The 21,044-nt window shown below is 45.1% G+C and overlaps 1 protein-coding gene across 2 annotated transcripts in view; it reads left to right on the top strand.

Annotated features, from left to right (window-relative positions):
- Nucleotides 1-21,044, top strand: part of CECR2 (CECR2 histone acetyl-lysine reader) — a gene marked incomplete at its 5' end in the record, with an annotated part of 159,155 nt that overhangs the window by 130,250 nt on the left and 7,861 nt on the right. For both annotated transcript variants that reach the window (XM_081249323.1, XM_081249322.1), the window contains 7 exons: nucleotides 9,410-9,539; nucleotides 9,977-10,014; nucleotides 10,101-10,192; nucleotides 10,410-10,536; nucleotides 11,179-11,555; nucleotides 12,021-12,149; nucleotides 12,280-13,096. In XM_081249323.1, the coding sequence (XP_081105449.1) occupies nucleotides 9,410-9,539; nucleotides 9,977-10,014; nucleotides 10,101-10,192; nucleotides 10,410-10,536; nucleotides 11,179-11,555; nucleotides 12,021-12,149; nucleotides 12,280-13,096 (1,710 nt within the window). The remainder of the gene's footprint in view (nucleotides 1-9,409; nucleotides 9,540-9,976; nucleotides 10,015-10,100; nucleotides 10,193-10,409; nucleotides 10,537-11,178; nucleotides 11,556-12,020; nucleotides 12,150-12,279; nucleotides 13,097-21,044) is intronic.

The following is a 21,044-nucleotide window of genomic DNA, read 5'->3' as shown; positions in this document are numbered from 1 at the left end:
GGTTGGCGGGTGCCGCAGGCCAAGTAGCAACATATTTAGCATTACCAGGTATAAAAAAGAAGAAATTGGAAACATCAGGAAGAAATAACCTTGAGGCAAGTACAGGCAGATTCAAAGGAAACAAATATTGAAAGAACTTCTAGAAATGTAGATATGGTCATTGGAATAATAACTTGATAACTGGGCTCTAACGCTTAGTTAGACCTGACGAGAGAATCACACTGGAAGGGCTGCGTGGGGCTTGTGCAGAACGCATCACGGAGATAAAGAGGGTGGACGTGGCAGGAGAAGTCGCCTCTGGTCCATCGTTCAGTGTGCGGTCACAGAGATGCTTCAGTGGAGAATTTCACGTGGGTCTTTGTTTTAATGCAAGTTAGAGAAATACAAAAGCTGAAAGGGTCTGAGGCAGGGGAATAAAGAGAAGGGTTGGGGTCATCAGACCCGCAGGTGAGGAGGGGCTCGCAAGCTGGACCTCAGTCTCAGGGCAGGTGCCAGCCCGGTTCTGGGACTGCCAGCTGTGCCTTCCCAATGATGGACGTCTTCCTAAGGAGGGACAAGCTGGCGGGCTGTTGAAGAGCACCCAGGGGGGAAGAAATCCATCCCCCCCAACTCCCCGCCGTCTCCCGTCCCCTCCAGTGCTCCCTGTGGCGGAATATCAAGCCGGCAGAGAGTGGGGAAACCGCTTGATAATTGACTCACGGGTCACAGTCCGGAGCTCCAGGGTGTGTCTGTCCATGGCTGTGAGATGGAAGGGTCAGGTGATGGGGCAGAGGAGATACTGGATAGGACTGGTGGAGAGATGAGAGATGAACTGGACAGAACACAGACCCGGGGGCCACAGCATGGGGCACACGGCCCATTGCCAGGTGGGAAAAGAGGATGTTCTGTACAGAGAGAGCAGACTTCTCGGGAGCAGCAGGTAGGGTTCAGGAGGAAATGGGATTGGATTTTGTTTTAGTTTCCTAGGGCTTCCATAACAAATTACCACAACTAGGTGGTTTAAAACAGCAGAAAGTAAGTGTCTCACAGCTCTAGAGGCTGGAAGTCTGAAATCTGGGTGTTAGTGAGACTCTGGGGTCACACCCTCCTGTGCCTCTTCCAGCTTCTGATGGCTCCTGTGTTCTTTTCTGGTTTCCTCTGAAAACTTAGAAGGGAACTTCCTTAACCAATATCTATTTTCTTAAATGTAAGCAAACATTCTACTTAATAGGAAAACATCAGAAGGATTCCCTTTTTCTTTTTTAAAAAATTTTATTTATTTTATACAGCAGGTTCTTTACCCCCAGGGCACAGCAAAAGACTATAGACCAGGAGCTCAGTCTTTCTGGTGGAGACTTATTAGCTGATCACCATGGCTGCGGCCTGAGGGGTAGGTTTGTAATTAAGCCTGCATCTAGGGGCCCCCGAATCCTTTACAGAGACGTCAGAGGGCGGGCCCTCCAGAGCCCAGGTTTCTTGGAGGGAGGCTTTACGTGCATCTGACACCCATGGTTCACCCCTTGAATGCCTGGCTCTGGTGGCCAAAGGGGCTTGTATTCCTGGGTCCCACGGGACTGTGGTGAGCGGAGGGCCGGTTTGGGACAGGCTGGCACACTCCATGCTCTCATGTGATGGAGGCCACCCTGCTTGTCCTGGAGCTTCAGCCTGAGGGGCAGGCTTAGATTGGGCGTGCAGAGCTGCTCTCGTAGGTTGGAGGCTGTGGGTGCCTGCCGTCTCCCACTTTCCCCGAGTTGGGCCCCCAGAAGAGAGTTTATACACTTGTCTGTGACTGCCACTCAGGGGTCACTGCAGGTCCCTGGCTCTGGTGGCCAGTGGGGCTCAGGCTTGCAGTTGCTCACAGCCCTTTATGTTTGTGAACTTTAGAGGAAAGTGTCCAGTCAGTCTGAATCTGGGTGCTGAGACCCTCCCCTTTGGGACACTGACAAGTCTTGGCACACCCTCAACTACTGGGAGCCACTAAAATACATCAGGCTGCCTGGACAAGCACAGCGGTTTGAGAGACCACGAGCTGGGAAGAGCTGAACAAAAAGGCTCATCTCCTACATGAGGCCCCACCTTCAAGACTGGGAGAGGCAGTTGTTTCCTTTTCTGCCCAGAAATCAACACAGAGTCCAGCAAAATGAAGAAACAGAGGAATATGTTCCAAATGAAAGAATAGATTACAACCTCAGAAAAAAGCCTTAATGAGACAGAACTAATTTACTTGATAAAGAGCTAAAGTAATGGTCATAAAGATGCTCACCAAACTGGGGAAGAGAATGCATGAACACGTGAGAACTTCAACAGAGAAGGAAAGTATTTAAAAGTGCCAAAGAGAAGTCTCAGAGCTGAAGAATACAATAACCAAAATGAGGGGTTCAGGCAGAGACTCGATGGTTGAAAACTTCCTGTCCTTTGGGAAGGAAACAGACATCCAAGAACTCAAAGAGACCCACACCAAGGCACATTATAGCTCAGTTGTCCAAAGTTAAAGACAAGGAGAGAAAAACAACTTGTCACATACAAAGGAAACCCCACCCTCTTTCCCCATAAGAAGGTGAACAGATTTTTCAGCAAAACTTTGTAGGCGTGATATAGTCAAAGTGGTGAAGGAAAAACTTATAACCAAGAATTCTCTCCCTGGTAAAGACATCGTTCAGATTAGAGACATTAAGAGCTTTGCATTTAAGCAAAAGTGTAGGAGTTCATCACCACTTGTAAGAAATGTTGAAAGAACTTTGTTAAATTAAAAAGAAAGGGTGCTTATTAGTAACAGGGACACATATGAAAGGATAAATCTCACTGGAAAAGTAAATACATAATAAAGGTGGTGGATTAATTGCCTATAAAGCTAGTATGAAGGTTAAAAGACACCTAGTAACAATATGATTATAATAATTAAAGGGTAAACAAGATAAAAAGATGTGAAACATGACATCAAAAGTATAAAACATGGGAGTGGGGAGTAAAAATGATGAGCTTAGAATGGGGTTGAATTTAAGTTGTTACAACTTAAAATAGACTGTTGTAGATGTAAGTTATTATATGTAAGCTTCATGGTAACCACAACACAAAAACCTACAGTAAATACATGATAAAGAGAAATGAGTATAAGCATATCACTAAAAAAAGTTACCAAACCACAAAGGAAGGGAGCAAGAGAAGAAAGAAACAAACTACAGAAGCAGCCAGAAAGCAGCAGAATGGCGATAAGTACATACCTACCAATAGTTACTTTAAATGTAAATGGACTAAATTCTCCTATCACAAGACACAGAGTGGCTGAATGGATAAAGAAAAAACAAGACCCATCTATGTGCTGCCTACAAGAAACTCACTTTAAATGTAAGGACATACACAGACTAAAGTGAAGTGATGGAAAAAGATACCTATGCAAATGGAAACCACAAGAAAATCTGGAGTAGCTGTCCATATATAAGACAGAATAAACTTCAAAATGAAGACTGTAGGGCTTCCCTGGTGGCGCAGTGGTTGAGAGTCCGCCTGCCGATGCAGGGGAAATGGGTTCGTGCCCCGGTCTGGGAAGATCCCACATGCCGCGGAGCAGCTGGGCCCGTGAGCCGTGGCCGCTGGGCCTGTGCATCCGGAGCCTGTGCTCCGCAACGGGAGAGGCCACAACAGTGAGAGGCCCACATACCGCAAAAAAAAAAAAAAAAAGAAGACTGTAGTAAGAGATAGAGAGGGGCTTTACATAATGAAAAAGGGGTCAGTCTTCAAGAAGATACAACATTTGTCAATATTTGTACACCCAGCAGAGGAGTATGTAAATATATAAAGCAAATATTAACAGACTTGTAGGGAGAGATAGACAGCAAAACAATAATAGTGGGGGACTTTAATACCCCACTGACATCAATGGACAGATTATCTAGACAGAAAATCAATAAGGAAACACAAACCTTAAGTTATATGTTAGACCAGATAGACATGGACTTAACAGATATTTGCAGAACATTCCATTTCGAAGCAACAGGATCCACATTCTTTTCAAGTGCACGTGGAAAATTTTCCAAGATAGATGAAACATTAGGCCACCAAAAAATCTTAATACATTTAATAGGATCGAAATATTTTCAATGCACACTGGTATGAAACTAGAAATTAATAACATGAAGAAAACTCACAACATCGGGAGATTAAATTCACAAACATGGGGAGATTAAACAGTGTGCTCCTGAACAACCAATGGGTAAAAGAACATCCAAAAGAGAATCAAAATACCTTAAGACAAAAATGAAAATGTAAGATACCAAAAATTATGCGGCAAAAACAGTTCTAAGAAGAATGTTTTGATAAATGCCTACCTCAAGAAAAAAGTAAAGTCTCAAATACACAAACCAACTTCACACCTCAAGGAACCAGTTAAAGAAGAACATAAAAAGCCCACAGTTAGAAGGAAGGAAATAAAGATCATGGCAAAAATAAATGAAACGGAAACTAAAAAGAATTAGAAAAGATGAGTGAAACCAAGAGGTGATTCTTTGAAAGGATGAACAAAACTGACAGACCTTTAGCTAGACTCACAAGAAAAAAGAGGACTCCAATAAATAAAATCAGAAGTGAACACTAGATACTACAACTGGTGCCAGAGAGATACAAAGGATCATATGAGACTACTGAGAACAGTTAACATTGCCAACAAACTGGACAACCTGGAAGAAATGGATAAATTCCTAGAAACATACAACTTACCAAGACTGAATCATGATGAAATAGAAAATCATAACAGATTAATTACTAGTAAGGAGATTGAATTAGTCATCAAGAAAACCTTCCTACAAACAAAAGTCCAGGACCAGTCCAGGAATATACAATGCAGAAATGACAGTCTCTTCAATAAATGGTTTTGGAAAAACTGGACCACTGGGGCTTCCCTGGTGATGCCGTGGTTAAGAATCTGCCTTGCAACACAGGGAACACATGATCGATCCCTGGTCAGGGAATTCTAGATCCCACATGCATGCTGCAACTGAGAGTTCACATGCCACAACTAAGGAGCCCACTGGCTGCAACTAAGACCTGGTGCAACCAAAAATAAAAAATAAAAAATTGGACCACTGCTTCACCCCATACACAAAAATTAACTCAAAATGACATACAGACTTGAATGTAACACCTGAAACCGTAAAACTCCTGGAAGAGAACATAGGCAGTAAGCTCCTTGACATTTGTCTTGGCGATGGTTTTTTGGATCTTACTACAAAGGCAAAAGCCACAAAAGCAGAAAGAAACAAGTGGGCCTACAGCAAACGAAATAGCTTCTGCACAGCAAAGGAAACTATACACAATGAAAAGACAACCTACTGATTGGGGGAAGATATTTGCAAATCATATACCTAATAAAGTCTTAATACCCAAAACAGGTAAAGAACTTACACAAGTCAATAGCAAAAAAAACCCCCCAAAACAAAGAAAACCACCAAACCCCAAACAATTCGATTAAAAAATGGAGGACCTTGGGACTTCCCTTGTGGCGCAGCGGTTACGAATCCACCTGCCAATGCAGGGGACACGAGTTTGATCCCTGGTCCGGGAAGATCCCACTTGCCACGGAACAAGTAAGCCCATGCGCCACAACTATTGAGCCTGTGTTCTAGAGCCCACGTGCCACAACTACTGAAGCCCATGTGCCTAGAGCCTGTGCTCTGCAACAAGAGAAACCATGGCAATGAGAAGTCCGTGCACCACAACGAAGAGTAGCCCCTGCTCACCGCAACTAGAGAAAGCCCGTGTGCAGCAACGAAGACCCAACGCAGCCAATAAATAAACAAACAAATTTATTTTTTAAAAAAAGGAGGACCTGAATAGGCATTTTTCCCAAGAAGACATAGAAAAGATGCTCAATGTGAAATCAAAACCACGATGAGGTACCACATCATACCTGTCAGAATGGCTAGTATCAAAAAGACAAGAGACAACCAGTGTGGGCGAGGATGTGGAGTAGAGCAAAACCTCATGCGCTGTTGGTGGGAATGTAAGTTGGTGCAGCCACTATGGAGATGTCTCAAAAAGTGAAAAATAGAACTACCGTATGATCCAGGAATTCCATTTCTGGGTATTTATCTGAAGAAAACAAAAACTAATTATAATAAAAGATACATGTACACCCATGTTCATAGCAAGATGTATAATAGTCAAGATATGGAAGCCACCTAAGTGCCCATCACTAGATGGATAAAGAAGAGTTGGTGCACACACAATGGAGTAATGTTTAGCAATTAAAAAAAAAGCATGAAATCCTGCCATCTGCCACAACATGAGTGGGCCTAGAGGGCATTATGCTAAGAGAAATAAGTCAGAGAAAGACAAGCACAGTATGAGCCCTTTTATATGTGTAATCTCTAAAGAAAAAAGCTCATTAGATAGAACAGATTGTTGGTCATGGGAGGCAGAGTGTTGGTGGGGAATTGAGAGAACTGGGTTATGTTGGTCTGTCTGTTTAGTTTAAATGAATAGAATAAAAGTTTTAAACAGTAACTGGTAAAAATCGAAGGATGAAACATTTTGTTTCCTCTTTATGTTTTATTTTGAATATGAAAATAATTGATGAGAAAAGAAGAATTCGGTCAATAAATGTAGCAGAAATACTAGTATTAGAGTAACAAGTAATGAAACAGTGGATCTAGAGAAAGCTTTCCTCAACCAAGCTTCCGGGAGACTGCTGAGTCCTAATGCCCTGAAGTAAGGGTCAGCTAACTTTCTGTAAAGGGCCGTGGAGGCCATGCAGGGCTGTGTATGGCCTCCAGGGCCCTTTACAGACAGAGAGAGAGAGAGAGAGAGAGAGAGAGAGAGAGAGAGAGAGAGAGAGAGAGAGAGGGAGAGAGGGAGAGAGGGAGAGAGGGAGAGAGGGAGAGAGGGAGAGAGGGAGAGAGGGAGAGAGAGAGAGGGAGAGAGAGAGAGAGAGAGAGAGAGAGAGAGAGAGAGAGAGTGAGAGAGAGAGAGAGTGTGTGTGTGTGTGTGTGTGTGTGTGTGTGTGTGTGTGTGTGTGTGTGTGTGTAAACAAAAGTAGTTTGCTACCTGCCCTGTAGTTTTCGCTCGGCCCTAAAGCATCCAATTACATGTGTTGAATTAACTTCTGTTCCATATATATTTACACGTAGTACTAGGTATATACCTTGGAATTATTGAGAAAACAATCACACAAATAATTTTCTCTACAGTTTACTTCTATCTTGGAACTGTGTTTGATCTTTAGGTATAGGAACTTTATAATGGAAGGATCAGGTAAACACGAATGGAATTTAACACCACAGAAGAAAAGGTAGCCATATATTGTGTCTGCTGAGGTGATGAAAAAGGAAGTACAAGCATCACCTGTGTAATAACATTGCCAAGAAACACACCTGTTTGTCTGGTCAAAGGCCCTCAATAGAACTACCACAGGGCACATTAACACTGTGATGAGAATGCCACTTGCTAAATCTGGAACGTGGGAAATTCTACCAAGACAAAATGACCCAATTTCTCCATCAGATAATTGGAGAGGACACTGTTACACATTCCACTAAATTTAAGGGACATACCAACCAAATGCATTGTCTGGACCTTTTTGGATTTGATTTGAACAAACCAACTTAAAATTATTGAACAAGTGGGTAAGTTTGACCTTGACTCAGTATTTGATGTTAAATATTAAATAAATCATTTTATGTTCCTGAAATTCGTACGGAAGAGCAGAGGGCCAAGTAGCCAAGATAATTTTAAAAATTGACATGTTCCGGACACTCATTCTACCAGATAACAGAATAAAAGCTGCCGTGAATGTGGGAGAGTGTTACTGGCGTGGAGATGGGTAGTGAGACCTGGCAGTGGACAGCCAGGAACAGACCTGGTTCCTCACCAGGCACTGCCAGCACCATTGCCGCCTGGTAGACTAAAGGCCAAAAGCTTTTTGAAGAAAACATAGGTGAGGGTGTTTAAGATGCTGGGCCGGAAAGAATTTAAGTAACAAAAGCACAAACTGCAAGGGAAGGAGATTGATATATTTGATGACATTAATTGTTTAAAATTTACAAATGACTAAAACACCTTAAACAAAGTTGAAAGACCAATCAGTTATGGAAGAACATAGTTTTAACAAAGACTTCTCATCCACATTATTTAAAAGCACTTCTCCAAATCAGTTAGAAATCCAACAACCCACAGGGAAAAAAAGGCAAAGTATATAAGTAGGGTATTCACAGAAGAGGATAATAAACATGAAAATACGTTGTGTCATTCCAATCAGTCAAAGGCAAACAGAAACATCAGAATTCCACGTCATATGTATCAGGTTAGAAAAAATGCTAAAAATTTACCCCTCGATGTGAGAGTGAGGTAGCTCGCGTCACTTGTGAAGGAGTAGCTCTGAGCCTTTAAAGGCTCCACAGAGCACCTGGCAGGTCCCTGCCGTGGACCCTGGAGGGCTCACCCGTGCTTGGGAAGGCGCGTCTCTCGAAAGGGTGCTTCTTACGATGTAAAGAATCAGAGTCCTAATGTTATTTGGTATGAGGATATTCGTTAATTTAGTTATACTTTAAGCTTGAAATCATTCTCTTAGTTAAAAATCAGTTTTGAAAGTTGTTTATAGCAAAGTGCCTCTGATTAATTAAAGCAGATACAGATTCTCTTACACTTAAAAGTTTATTTATAAATGAGCATGAAGTAGGAACAGAGGGAGCTTGGTGAGAGCACGCTGTCTGCAGGTTCAGGGCTGTGTCGTGCTGCCACCGGGCCCCTTCCCGGGCCTCTCTCTCCGTCGCTGGGTCTTGCCTTCTGATGGTGTTCTGCATTCCTTGCCTCTCTTCCGCCCTGCTGGCACGAGGGCCGGGCAGGCCAGCAGTGCAGTGTCAAGTATGTTCCTTGTGGCCGCAGCTGGGAGCCAGAAGACGCCCTCCCTCTTCCAGCTCCTGGCCCGTCCAGCTGGCTTCTTCCCTCACTCGCAGGAGCCCTCCTCCTGCACTGGCGAGGGTGTGCCGGCTGCCACAGGTAGGGTGGCCGCTGAGCAGGGACAGCTGGTGCGAGAGCTGCGATGGGCTTGTACCGTCCTGGGTGCGTTTGGGTTGAGGTCTGGTCCTAAAAAGGGGATGTTGTCTTCTTGCTGGAAAGTTAGGAAGGGCTTGGGGTTGTCAGAGAGGGTGACCCTCAGTCAGCGCTCTGCCTTTCCCTGTCCCTGTCCTTCTGCTTTCCTTCTCTCTTGGTCTTCCCCGTCCCCGTCCAGGGCCGCCTTCCTCCCTCACCCCCGACCTGAACTTGGTAAGACTAAGAGGAAGTGGGTCCACAAAGCATTGCATCTCTAGCACCATCCGAATTAGCAAAGAGAGGACTCAAAGGGAGCAGAAGGCAACGTTTGGTGATTTGTTTCCTTCTCTCAGAACAGACGTCTGCCCCTCTGGAGCCCCAGACGCACCTGTGCTTTGTGTTCATGCAGATCGTGCCAAGAGAAGGAAGCTCAGGGAAGAGAGGGCCTGGCTGCTGGCTCAGGGCAAGGCGCTCCCGCCCGAGCTGTCCCACTTGGACCCTCACTCCCCGCTGCGGGAAGAGAAGAGGACGAGAGACCTGTGAGTGTTGAGCGGCCCCAAGCCTGCCTCCGGCGTGTGGGGGAGCGGGGGGGCGTGGCCAGTGCTCGTGAGCCCCTTCCGCTGCTGTCTGACTTGTTGGGTTATTATTCTTTAGATCACAGAAGTACTTACTAGAGTAGAGTAAAACCTGGGAAAGAGTGTGCTGTTAAATCACGAACATTACAGAATCATAAATGAGTTCCAACCATCATTTTGTAGATGAAAAAGATGGTAGTCCTCTTTGGCTCAAGTATGCTGACCCTCACCCTCATCGTATTTTCAGGAGCGTTCTCGGTGTTACAGACTTACCTTAACAAAGATTTATTGGGACTGTTCCAAATCTGGGTGCAAGAGAGCTGTGTGTCAGGTTGCATCAAGAGCACCGAGGAGAGAAGGTGGTCTCAGTTACCGTTAATTTCTTATTTTCTGATTTACAGCTTTGAGCTGGACGATGATTTCACTGCCATGTACAAAGGTCAGTTCCCACGCTCAGCTCCCACGTTCTGGTTAAGCGTGTGCCCACATCGGTGTGTTAACCCAGCTCTCCTCTTTGGCCCTCAGTTCTGGACGTGGTGAAGGCTCACAAGGATTCCTGGCCCTTTTTGGAACCAGTGGATGAATCGTATGCCCCTAACTATTACCAGATTATTAAGGTAGAGGTGGCCTTGTCAGCTGTACGCGACTGTGGTGTGTGCATCTTTAGTGATCTGTGTTGTTGTGTGTCAGATCATCTGCTGCCCCTCAGGGGTCCGGGTTGCTGGGCGCACCCCAGGCTTCTGAGCAGCTCCTGACGGTGTGATTGCTCTGCCTGGCAGGAACAGCGGGATGCTGTGTTCTCCAGCATGTGGTAATTAACGTGTCCTGTTGTAGGTCCCCATGGACATTTCAAGCATGGAGAAGAAACTGAATGGAGGTTTGTACTGTACCAAGGAGGAGTTTGTGACTGACATGAAGACTATGTTCAGGAATTGTCGGAAATACAACGGGGAAAGTAGTGGTAAGTGCACGAGGGGGTTGCTGTGGACGCACACTGGTGCACCAGGAGGACCAAGAGTAACACGCCTCCTCTTTTAGAAACACACCTTCTAGAGATTCACACCTTTCTCGGGGACCACAAAGAGAATGTGTGTTAACGCTGTGGGATGGGCGTGCCGGGCCCTGTCCCGTCCCACACGACCAGAGGGGCAGCGGTGGCTGATGGCCCAGGTCCTCGTCTTCCTCCAGGCCCGCCTGGCTCTGGTTCTCCTCAGCCTCCACCGTCAGCCACCTTTGCATCACAGAGCAAACCTCTGATGACACAGCCCGTGTCGCGCCAGGTGCTGAAACTTGAGCTCACAATGCCTTCTTTTTTTTTACTAGAAAGATTCAGTGGTTGTACTTAATGTTTCTGCAGTTCGGCCTTAAAGAATTCAATTTTTACTGGTTTGGGGTACTGGGCTCACTGTCCCAGCCACACAGGCTGGAGGCCAGAAATCCATGTTCTGGTTTCTTGTCCCGGTCTCGTGTCCGTAGCCCTACAATGTAGGAAGCGCTGCAGCCCAGGCAGTCGCGCAGTTGAGCCCGGGGCTGCCTCGTTGCGTGTTTGTGGGCGGAGGTCTGGGGGCCTGCCCAGCGGAGCTCAGGCCTCGGTCCCCCGCAGAGTACACCAAGATGTCGGACAACCTGGAGAGGTGCTTCCACCGCGCGATGCTGAAGCATTTTCCTGGTGAGGATGGGGACACGGACGAAGAATTCTGGGTCAGAGAGGAGGAGAAGCGGGAGAAGAGGCGTGGTCGGGCTGCACGCAGCCACGTGTGCACCCGCTCCCGGGACTCGGAGGCGCCCGGCCGGAAGCAGCAGCCCACGGAGAACGGAGGGAAGTCGCTGCCCCCTGGGCGCCGTGCTGCATCCTCTGGGGCCGGTGAGAGCAGCGGCTCTGCGCAGCCCTCTGGCGAGGTGGGCACCCCGAACAGCGGCGGCCTCCCTGGACCCCTGCATTACAGTGGAGCCGGCCAGGCACCCCTCTCAAGCCAGCTGGTGAGGAGCGGCTTTGTCCTGTTGTGGTTTCCCCTGGTTGGGGGCTGGGGGGCGGGGCGTGAAGCCTTCTCAATCAGATCCTCTTCCAAAATGGTGTTCCTGCTTATGGATGCTCTCTTCTCCCCGTCTGCCCTTCCTCTATGCTTCCTTTGTTTTAAATCCTTCTTTTTTGAAATCATTTGAACCACACATTCTCAACACGGGCATTAACCCCTTTTAAGTCAAAGGCACAGAGGTACATACAGTATGTAAGTGAACCCTTCACGAGGGGAGCAGTTGGGGAGAACACTGGCGGAGGCGGCTCTGGGGAGAGACAAGGACGGGAAGCCCCTGCTCTGGCCCCTCTTGTGGTGAGTGTGCGCTCGGAGCAGGAGGCGGCCTTGTCCTCCAGCAGGACATTCGTCTTCCGGATGCGAAGGGTGTGCCTCTTCTCTTCTTCTTCTTGCTTTGCTCCATGCCCTCCAGAGGCCAGCAGGACAGGGAACGTTTTGTCCTCTCCGAGGGGCGGATCCTGCCACCATCCGTGTCTCCTCTGGAGCCCCAGATCCGCACCCCGGTGGGCCTGGACAGCAGCCCCAGCCTTTAGCAGTGCAGGTAAGCAAACGGCTCAGCATGCACAGGTGCAAAGGTGCGTTTCAGAAATACAGTCTCTCCCCAGGTTAAATTGGACTTGTAATTTCCCATTACCTTGTGGTAAGCACATCTTCTCTTTTCTTGTCACCAGCCTCCAGCTGGAATTAACCACCACCGAGGCCCCCCTGACGAGAAGCCAGTGTGCGGGGGGCTAGCGCCCCTTGCTGACATGGGATCGCGTCCTGGACCCTCACTGCTCGGGCAGATGAGCGGCCCCAGCCAGGAGGGGACTGTGTATACCCCAGCTCATTTCCAGCCGGGCTTTATCCCTCCCAGGCACGGGGGGGCTCCGGCCCGACCCCCAGCCTTTCCTGAGAGTTCAGAAATCCCTCCCAGCCACATGTACCGATCCTACAAGTACCTGAGTCGAGTACACTCTGCAGTCTGGAATGGGAATCACGGTGCTACAAATCCAGGACCCTTGGGGCCAGATGAGAAGCCCCCCATGGGGCCAGGACCCTCTCACCAGCCTCGCACTCTGGGTCACATGATAGATTCCCGAGTGATGAGAGCACCCCTCCCCCCAAACCAGTGGCCAGAACAATCAGGCTTCCTACCTCACGGAGTTCCTTCTTCGGGGTACATGCGACCACCCTGTAAACCTGGCGGACATCGGTTCCAGCCCCCTCCAGCACCAACGCAAGGTTCTTTCTTTGGAGCACCGGCCCAGGCCCTGCGGGGAATGCAGGGTGGGGACTCCATGCTGGACAGCCCAGAGATGCTCGCCATGCAGCAGCTCTCCTCGCGGGGGTGCCCGCCAGGCATGCCTTACCGCCCCCGCCAGCCTGTGCTGCCCCCCGTGCCTCGCCCTTTCCCCCCAGTGGGCGTGGCGGCCCCCAAGCCTGCCTTGGGGGACCATGGGCGGACACAAGACAGCAGGGAAACACTGGAGCCTGAGAACGGCCGAGGTAATTCCCAGCCTCACCTTCATCTGCCCTTTGGCTCTCTAAGCTGTTAATTAAGGACTCACCTTTTTTTTTTTTTTTAAACATCTTTATTGGCGTATAATTGCTTTACAATGGTGTGTTAGTTTCTGCTGTATAACAGAGTGAATCAGCTATACATATACATATGTCCCCATATCCCCTCTCTCTTGCGTCCCCCTCCCACCCTCCCTATCCCACCCCTCTAGGTGGACACAAGCACCGAGCTGATCTCCCTGTGCTGTGCGGCTGCTTCCCACTAGCTATCTGTTTTACATTTGGTAGTGTATATATGTCCATGCCATTCTCTCACTTCGTCCCAGCTTCCCCTTCCCCCTCCCCGTGTCTTCAAGTCCATTCTCTATGTCTGTGTCTTCGTTCCTGTCCTGCCCCTAGGTTCTTCAGAACCTTTTTTTTTTTAAGAGTCCATATATATGTGTTAGCATACAGTATTTGTTTTTCTCTTTCTGACTTACTTCACTCTGTATGACAGACTCTAGGTACATCCACTTTACTACAAATAACTCAATTTCATTTCTTTTTATGGCTGAGTAACATTCCACTGTATATATATGTGCCACATCTTCTTTATCCATTCATCTGTGGATGAACGCTTAGGTTGCTTCCATGTGCTGGCTATTGTAAACAGTGCTGTAGTGAAGATTGTGGTACGTGACTGTTTTTGAATTATGGTTTTCTCAGGGTATATGCCCAGCAGTGGGATTGCTGGGTTGTATGGTAGTTCTGTTTTTAGTTTTTTAAGGAACCTCCCTACTCTTCTTCCTTCTCCCTAGTGGCTGTATCACTTTACGTTCCCAACAACAGTGCAGGAGGGTTCCCTTTTCTCCACACCCTCTCCAGCATTTATTGTTTGTAGATTTTTTTGATGATGGCCACTCTGACTGGTGTGAGGTGATACTCATTATAATTTTGATGTGTATTTCTCAAGTGATTAGTGATGTTGAGCACCTTTCATGTGTTTGTTAGCAATCTGTATATCTTCTTTGGAGAAATGTCTATTTAGGTCTTCTGCCCATTTTTGGGTTGGGTTGTTTGTTTTTTTGATATTGAGCTGCTTGTATATTTTGGAGATGAATCCTTTGTCAGTTGCTTCATTTGTAAATAGTTTCTCCTATTCTGAGGGTTGTCTTTTCATCTTGTTTATGGTTTCCTTTGCAGTGCAAAAGCTTTGAAGTTTCATTAGGTCCCATTTGTTTATTTTTGTTTTTATTTCCATTTCTCTAGGAGGTGAGTCAAAAAGGATCTTGTGTGATTTATGTCATAGAGTGTTCTGCCTGTGGTTTCCTCTAAGAGTTTTATATAGTGTCTGGTCTAAAATTTAGATCTCTAATCCATTTTGAGTTTATTTTTGTGTATGGTGTTATGGAGGGTTCTAATTTCATTCTTTTACGTGTAGCTTTCCAGTTTTCCCAGCACCACTTAATGAAGAGACTATCTTTTCTCCATTGTATATCCTTAGCTCCTTTGTCATACATGAGTTAGCCATAGGTATGGAGGTTTATCTCTGGGCTTTCTATCCTGTTCCATTGATCTGTCTTTCTGTTTTTGTGCCAGTGCCATACTGTCTTGATTACTGTAGCTTTGTAGTATAGTCTGAAGTCAGGAAGCCTGATTCCTCCAGCTCCGTTTTTCTTTCACAAGATTGCTTTGGCTGTTCGGGCCCTTTTGTGCTTCCATACAAATTGTGAAATTTTTTGTTCTAGTTGTGTGAAAAATGCCATTGGTAGTTTGCTAGGGATTGCATTGAATCTGTAGATTGCTTTGGGTAGTACAGTCATTTTCACAATGTTGATTCTTCCAGTCCAGGAACATGGTATATCTCTCCATCTGTTTGTATCATCCATAATTTCTTTCATAAGGTCTTTTGTCTCCTTAGGTAGGTTTATTCCTAGGTATTTTATTCTTTTTGTTGCAGTGATAAAGTGTTTCCTTAATTTCTGTCAGATTTTTCATCATTAGTGTATAGGGATGCAAGAGATTTCTGTGCATTAATTTTGTATCCTGCTACTTTACCAGATTCATTGATTAGCTCTAGTAGTTTTCTGGTAGCATCTTTAGGGTTCTCTGTGTATAGTGTCATGTCATTTGCAGACAGTGACAGTTTTACTTCTTTTCCGATTTGGGTTCCATTTATTTCTTTTTCTTCTCTGATTGTTGTGGCTAAAACTTCCAAAACTATGTTCAGTAATGGTGAGAGTGGACAACCTTGTCTTGTTCCTGACCTTAGAGGAAATGGTTTCAGTTTTTCACCATTGAGAACTATGATGGCTGTGGGTTTGTCATATATGGCCTTTATTATGTTGAGGTAAGTTCCCTCTATGCCTACTTTCTGGAGAGTTTTTATCATAAATGGGTGTTGAATTTTGTCAAAAGCATTTTCTGCATCTTTTTCTGATCATATGGCTTTTATCCTTCAATTTGTTAATATAGTGTATCCCACTGATTGATTTGCATATACTGAAGAATCCTTGCATTCCTGGGAGAAACCCCACTTGATCATGGTGTATGATCCTTTTAATGTGTTGTTGGATTCTGTTTGCTAGTATTTTGTTGAGGACTTTTGCAGCTATGTTCATCAGAGATTCTGGCCTGTAGTTTTCTTTTTTTGTGACATCTTAGTCTGGTTTTGGTATCCGGGTGATGGTGGCCTTGTAAAATGAGTTTGGGAGTGTTCCTCCGTCTGCTGTATTTAGGAAGAGTTTGATAAGAATAGGTGTTAGCTCTTCTCTGAATGTTTGATAGAATTCACCAGTGAAGCCATGTGGTCCTGGGCTTTTCTTTGATGGAAGATTTTTAGTCACAGTTTCAATTTCAGTGCTTGTGATTGGTCTGTTTACATTTTCTATTTCTTTCTGGTTCAGTCTCGGAAGGTTGTTCTTTTCTAAGAATTTGTCCACTTCTTCCAGGTTGTCCATTTTATTGGCATATAGTTGCTTGCAGTAATCTCTCATGATCCTTTGTATTTCTGCAGTGACAGTTGTTACTTCTCCTTTTTCATTTCTAATTCTATTAATTTGAGTGTTCTTCCTTTTTTTCTTGATGAGTCTGGCTAATGGTTTATCAATTTTGTTTATCTTCTCAAAGAACCAGCTTCTAGTTTTATTGATCTTTGCTATCGTTTCCTTCATTTCTTTTTCATTTATTTCTGATCTGAGCTTTATGATTTCTTTCCTTCTGCTAACTTTGGGGGTTTTTTTTTTTTTTTTTTTTTTTTTTTCTTTTTGCAGTATGTGGGCCTCTCACTGCTGTGGCCTCTCCCGTTGCGGAGCACAGGCTCTGGACACGCAGGCCCAGCGGCCATGGCTCACGGGCCCAGCCGCTCCGCGGCATATGGGATCCTCCCAGACCGGGGCACGAACCCGTATCCCCTGCATCGGCAGGCGGACTCTCAACCACTGCGCCACTAGGGAGGCCCCTGGGGTTTTTTTGTTCTTCTTTCTCTGATTGCTTTAGGTGTAAGGTTAGGTTGTTTATTTGAGATTTTTCTTGTTTCTTGAGGTAGGATTGTATTGCTCTAAACTTCCCTCTTACAACTGCTTTTGCTGCGTCCCATAGGGTTTGGGTCGTCGTGTTTTCATTGTCATTTGTTTCTGGATATTTTTTGATTTCCTCTTTGATTTCTTCATTGATCTCTTGGTTATTTAGTAGCATATTGTTCAGCCTCTGTGTGTTTGTGTTTGTATATTTTACAGGTTTTTTCCTGTAATTGATATCTAGTCTCATAGAGTTGTGGTCGGAAAAGATGCGTGATATGATTTCAGTTTTCTTAAGCTTACTGAGGCTTGATTTGTGTCGCAAGATATGATCTATCCTGGAGAATGTTCCATGAGCACTTGAGAAGAAACTGTATTCTGTTGTTTTTGGATGAAGTGTCCTATAAATAGCAATTAAGTCCATCTTGTTTAATGTGTCGTTTAAAGCTTGTGTTTCCTTATTAGGTGATAGTGGGGTGTTAAAAAGTCCCCTACTATGATTGTGTTACTGTCAGTTTCCCCTTTTATGGCTGTTAGCATTTGCCTTATGTATTGAGGTGCTCCTATGTTGGGTACATAAAACTTACAATTGTTAAATCTTCTTCTTGGATTGATCCCTTGATCATTATGTAGTGTCCTTCTTTGTCTCTTGTAGTAGTCTTTATTTTAAAGAGTATTTTGTCTGATATGAGAATTGCTGCTCCAGCTTTCTTTTGATTTCCATCTGCATGGAATATCTTTTTCCATCCCCTCACTTTCAGTCTGTATGTGTCCCTAGGTCTGAAGTGGGTCTTTTGTAGACAGCTTATACACAGGTCTTGTTTTTGTGTCCATTCTGCCAGTCTGTGTCTTTTGGTTGGAGCATTTAGTCCATTTACATTTAAGGTGATTATTAATATGTATGTTCCTATTACCATTTTCTTAATTGTTTTGGGCTTGTTATTGCAGGTCTTTTTCTTCTCTTGTGTTTCCTGCCTAGAGAAGTTCCTTTAGCATTTGTTGTAAAGCTGGTTTGGTGGTGCTGCATTCTCTTAGCTTTTGCTTGTCCACAAAGGTTTTAATTTCTCCATCGAATCTGAATGAGATCCTTGCTCGGTATAGTAATCTTGGTTGTAGGTTTTTCCCTTTCATCCCTTTAAATGTGCCCTTCCACTCCCTTCTGGCTTGCAAACTTTCTGCTGTAAGATCAGCTGTTAACCTTATGAGGATTCCCTTGTATGTTATTTGTTGCTTTTCCCTTGCTGCTTTCAGTATTTTTTTCTTTGTATTTAATTTTTGGTAGTTTGATTAATATGTGTCTTGTCATGTTTCTCCTTGGATTTATCCTGTGTGGGACTCTCTGAGCTTCCTGGACCTGATTGACTATTTCCTTTCCCATATTAGGGAAGTTTTCAACTATAATCTCTTCAAATATTTTCTCAGTCCCTTTTTCTCTTCTTCTGGGACCCCTATAATTCGAATGTTGGTGCGTTTAATGTTGTCCCAGAGGTCTCTGAGACTGTCCTCAATTCTTTTCATTCTTTTTTCTTTATTCTGCTCTTCGGTAGTTATTTCCACTATTTTATCTTCTAGGTCACTTATCCGTTCTTGTGCCTCAGTTATTCTGCTATTGATTCCTTCTAGAGAATTTTTAATTTCATTTATTGTGCTGTTCATCACTGTTTGTTTGCTCTTTAGTTCTTCTAGGTCCTCGTTAAACGTTTCTTGTATATTCTCCATTCCAGTTCCAAGATTTTGGATCATCTTTACTATCATTACTCTGAATTCCTTTTTAGGTAGACTGGCTATTTCCTCTTCATTTGTTTGGTCTGGTGGGTTTTTACTTTGCTCCTTCATCTGCTGCATATTTCTCTGTCTTCTCATTTTGCTTAACTTATTGTGTTTGGGGTCCCCTTTTTGCGGGCTGCAGTTTCGTAGTTCCCGTTGTTTTTGGTATCTTCTCCCAGTGGGTGAGGTTGGTTCGGTGGGTTGTGTAGGCTTCCTGGTTGAGGGGACTGGTGCCTGTGTTCTGGTGGTTGAGGGTGGATCTTGTTTTCTGGTGGGCAGGACTGCGTCCGGTGGTGTGTTTTGGGGTGTCTGCAACCTTATTATGATTTTAGGCAGCCTCTCTGCTAATGGGTGGGGTTGTGTTCCTGTCTTGCTAGTTGTTTGGTAGGGGGTGTCCAGCACTGGAGCTTTTTGGTTGTTGAGTGGAGCTGGGTCTTAGCGTTGAGATGGAGATCTCTGGGAGAGCTCTTGCCAGTGGATACTACTTGGGGCCAGGAGGTCTGGTGGTCCAGTGTCCTGAACCTGGCTCTCCCACCTCAGAGGCTCAGGCCTGACAGCTGGCCAGAGCACCAAGACCCTGTCAGCCACACGGCTTTTGGGAAGTCTAACGTCTTCTGCCAGCATTCAGTAGTTATTCTGCACAAGTTGTTCCACACTTAGATGTATTTTTTGATATATTTGTGGAGAGGAAGGTGATCTCCATGTCTTACTCCTCTGCCATCTTGAAGGTCCTCTCTCTTTACACCTCCTGTTGCTAGAGGGGATCCACATTTCACCTGGACAGGAGATAAATCTGGCAATCTCACTTCACACCTAGCCCATCCACCTTTTTTCCCTTTGTGCTTATTAGTCTGTTTCACTTGCGCATAGCGGGCCCCATGCAGTGGCCTTGCCACCGGCCCTTCAGACCAGAGTTCCTCGTGAAATGGGTGAGCCGACACTTCAGTTCAGGACGTGCGCTGAAGCTCCTCACAGCACACTCAACTCAAGATGACTCACCTTTTAACACAGACTGTTGTACAAAATGTAGACTCGCCTCCAGCCTCTTGTTCTTTAATTACGCTGGGTTGAGCCAGTCATGGTCCAGAAGGATTTCTGTGATGATCATCACTGCACAGGTGCAGTGCTTACTGTACCAGGCACTCTTTTTGAGACTTTTACCCATACTGACCCTCGGAATTCTCAGAGCAAGGGAGCTGTTATCATCCTCGTTTTTATAGATAGAAATTCCAAGGCACGAAGATGGTTATTTGCCTTCATCTAGTTCTGGGGACAGGGTGGTTGGGTGGGTCCTGGGATTTGAACCAGACGCACCGGGTCCATCGTTCGTGTCCTCAACCCCTGCATTATCCAGCCCCACTTAAAAATTGCTGTCCTGAAAGTTACCCATGGAAAATACATTTCCAGCGTTTTACTTAAGGTCCAGTTCTCTCCATTCTTCTCTCCTCGGGTGCATATCTGTGCCTGCTGAGAATGAAGAGTTGTTAGTGAGACCAGCAAATCTTGAAGGGGTTTCTCAAAAATGCCATTTAAGAGAGTAAACCTAAAACTGCAGGAGAAAGGCGACAGGACTCCTTTGTGTGATTAATGCTTGTTTCCAGGATAGACGTCTAGCCTGTGTTGCATGTGAGAGAGTGGGGGACACCTGGACTTCTGCAAGATATGATGACGGTTCCATGTAAAGTTGGGGGTGGACCTAGAACTCAAACTTGCATTTAGTGTTTCTTTGGAGGAAAGCCCCGTTCCGTGAATACCAGCTTCAGCAAAATTTTCCAGTAATGATTTCAGACGTGTCTGGAATTCAGAGCTTTGGAAGGAAAGTCCCAGGACCAAACCTTGGAGCAGTCTGTCTGTGTTGCCATGGATTTTGTTTGTTTTGTTTGCATTTTATTACCTTAATGAAGTGTAGTTGATTTACAGTGTTGTATTCATTTCTGCTGTTCAGCAGCAGTGATTCAGTTACACATGTAAATACATTCTTTCCCATGATGGTTTATCACAGGATATAGAATATAGTTCTCTGTGCTCTACAGTAGGACCTTGTTGTTCATCTGTCCTGCATGTAATAATTTGCATCTGCTAATCCCAAACTCCCGACCCATCCATCCCCCACTTCCCCTCCCGCTTGGCAGCCACATCTGTTCTCTATGCCTGTGATTGTTTCGTAGATAAGGTTATTTGTGTCGTATTTTAGGTTCCACATATAAGTGATACCATGTGGTATTTGTCTTTCTCTGACTTAGTGTGACAATCTCTAGGTCCATCCATGTTGCTGCAAATGGCATTATTTCATTCTTTTTATGGCTGAGTAGTATTCCATTGTGTATATGTACCACATCTTCTTTAGCCGTTCATCTGTTCATGGACATTTAGGTTGCTTCCATGACCTGGCTATTGTAAATAGTGCTGCAGTGAACATTGGGGTGCATGTGTCTTTTCGAACTATGGTTTCCTCCAGATATATGCCCAGGAGTGGGATTGCAGGATCATACGTTAACTTTATTTTTAGTTTTTTAAGGAACCTTCATTCCGTTCTCCATAGTGGCTGCATCAATTTACATTCCCACCAACAGTGTAGGAGGGTTCTCTTTTCCCCACATCCTGTGCAACATTTATTATTGGTAGACCTCTTTAATGATGGCCATTCGGACTAGTGTGAGGTGATACCTCGT

This window comes from Mesoplodon bidens (assembly GCF_964165515.1).
Source record: "Mesoplodon bidens genome assembly, chromosome: 11".
NCBI classification, from domain to species: domain Eukaryota; kingdom Metazoa; phylum Chordata; class Mammalia; order Artiodactyla; family Ziphiidae; genus Mesoplodon; species Mesoplodon bidens.
The sequence above is the reverse complement of the archived record's forward strand: the minus strand, read 5'-3'. Positions and strand labels throughout refer to the sequence as shown.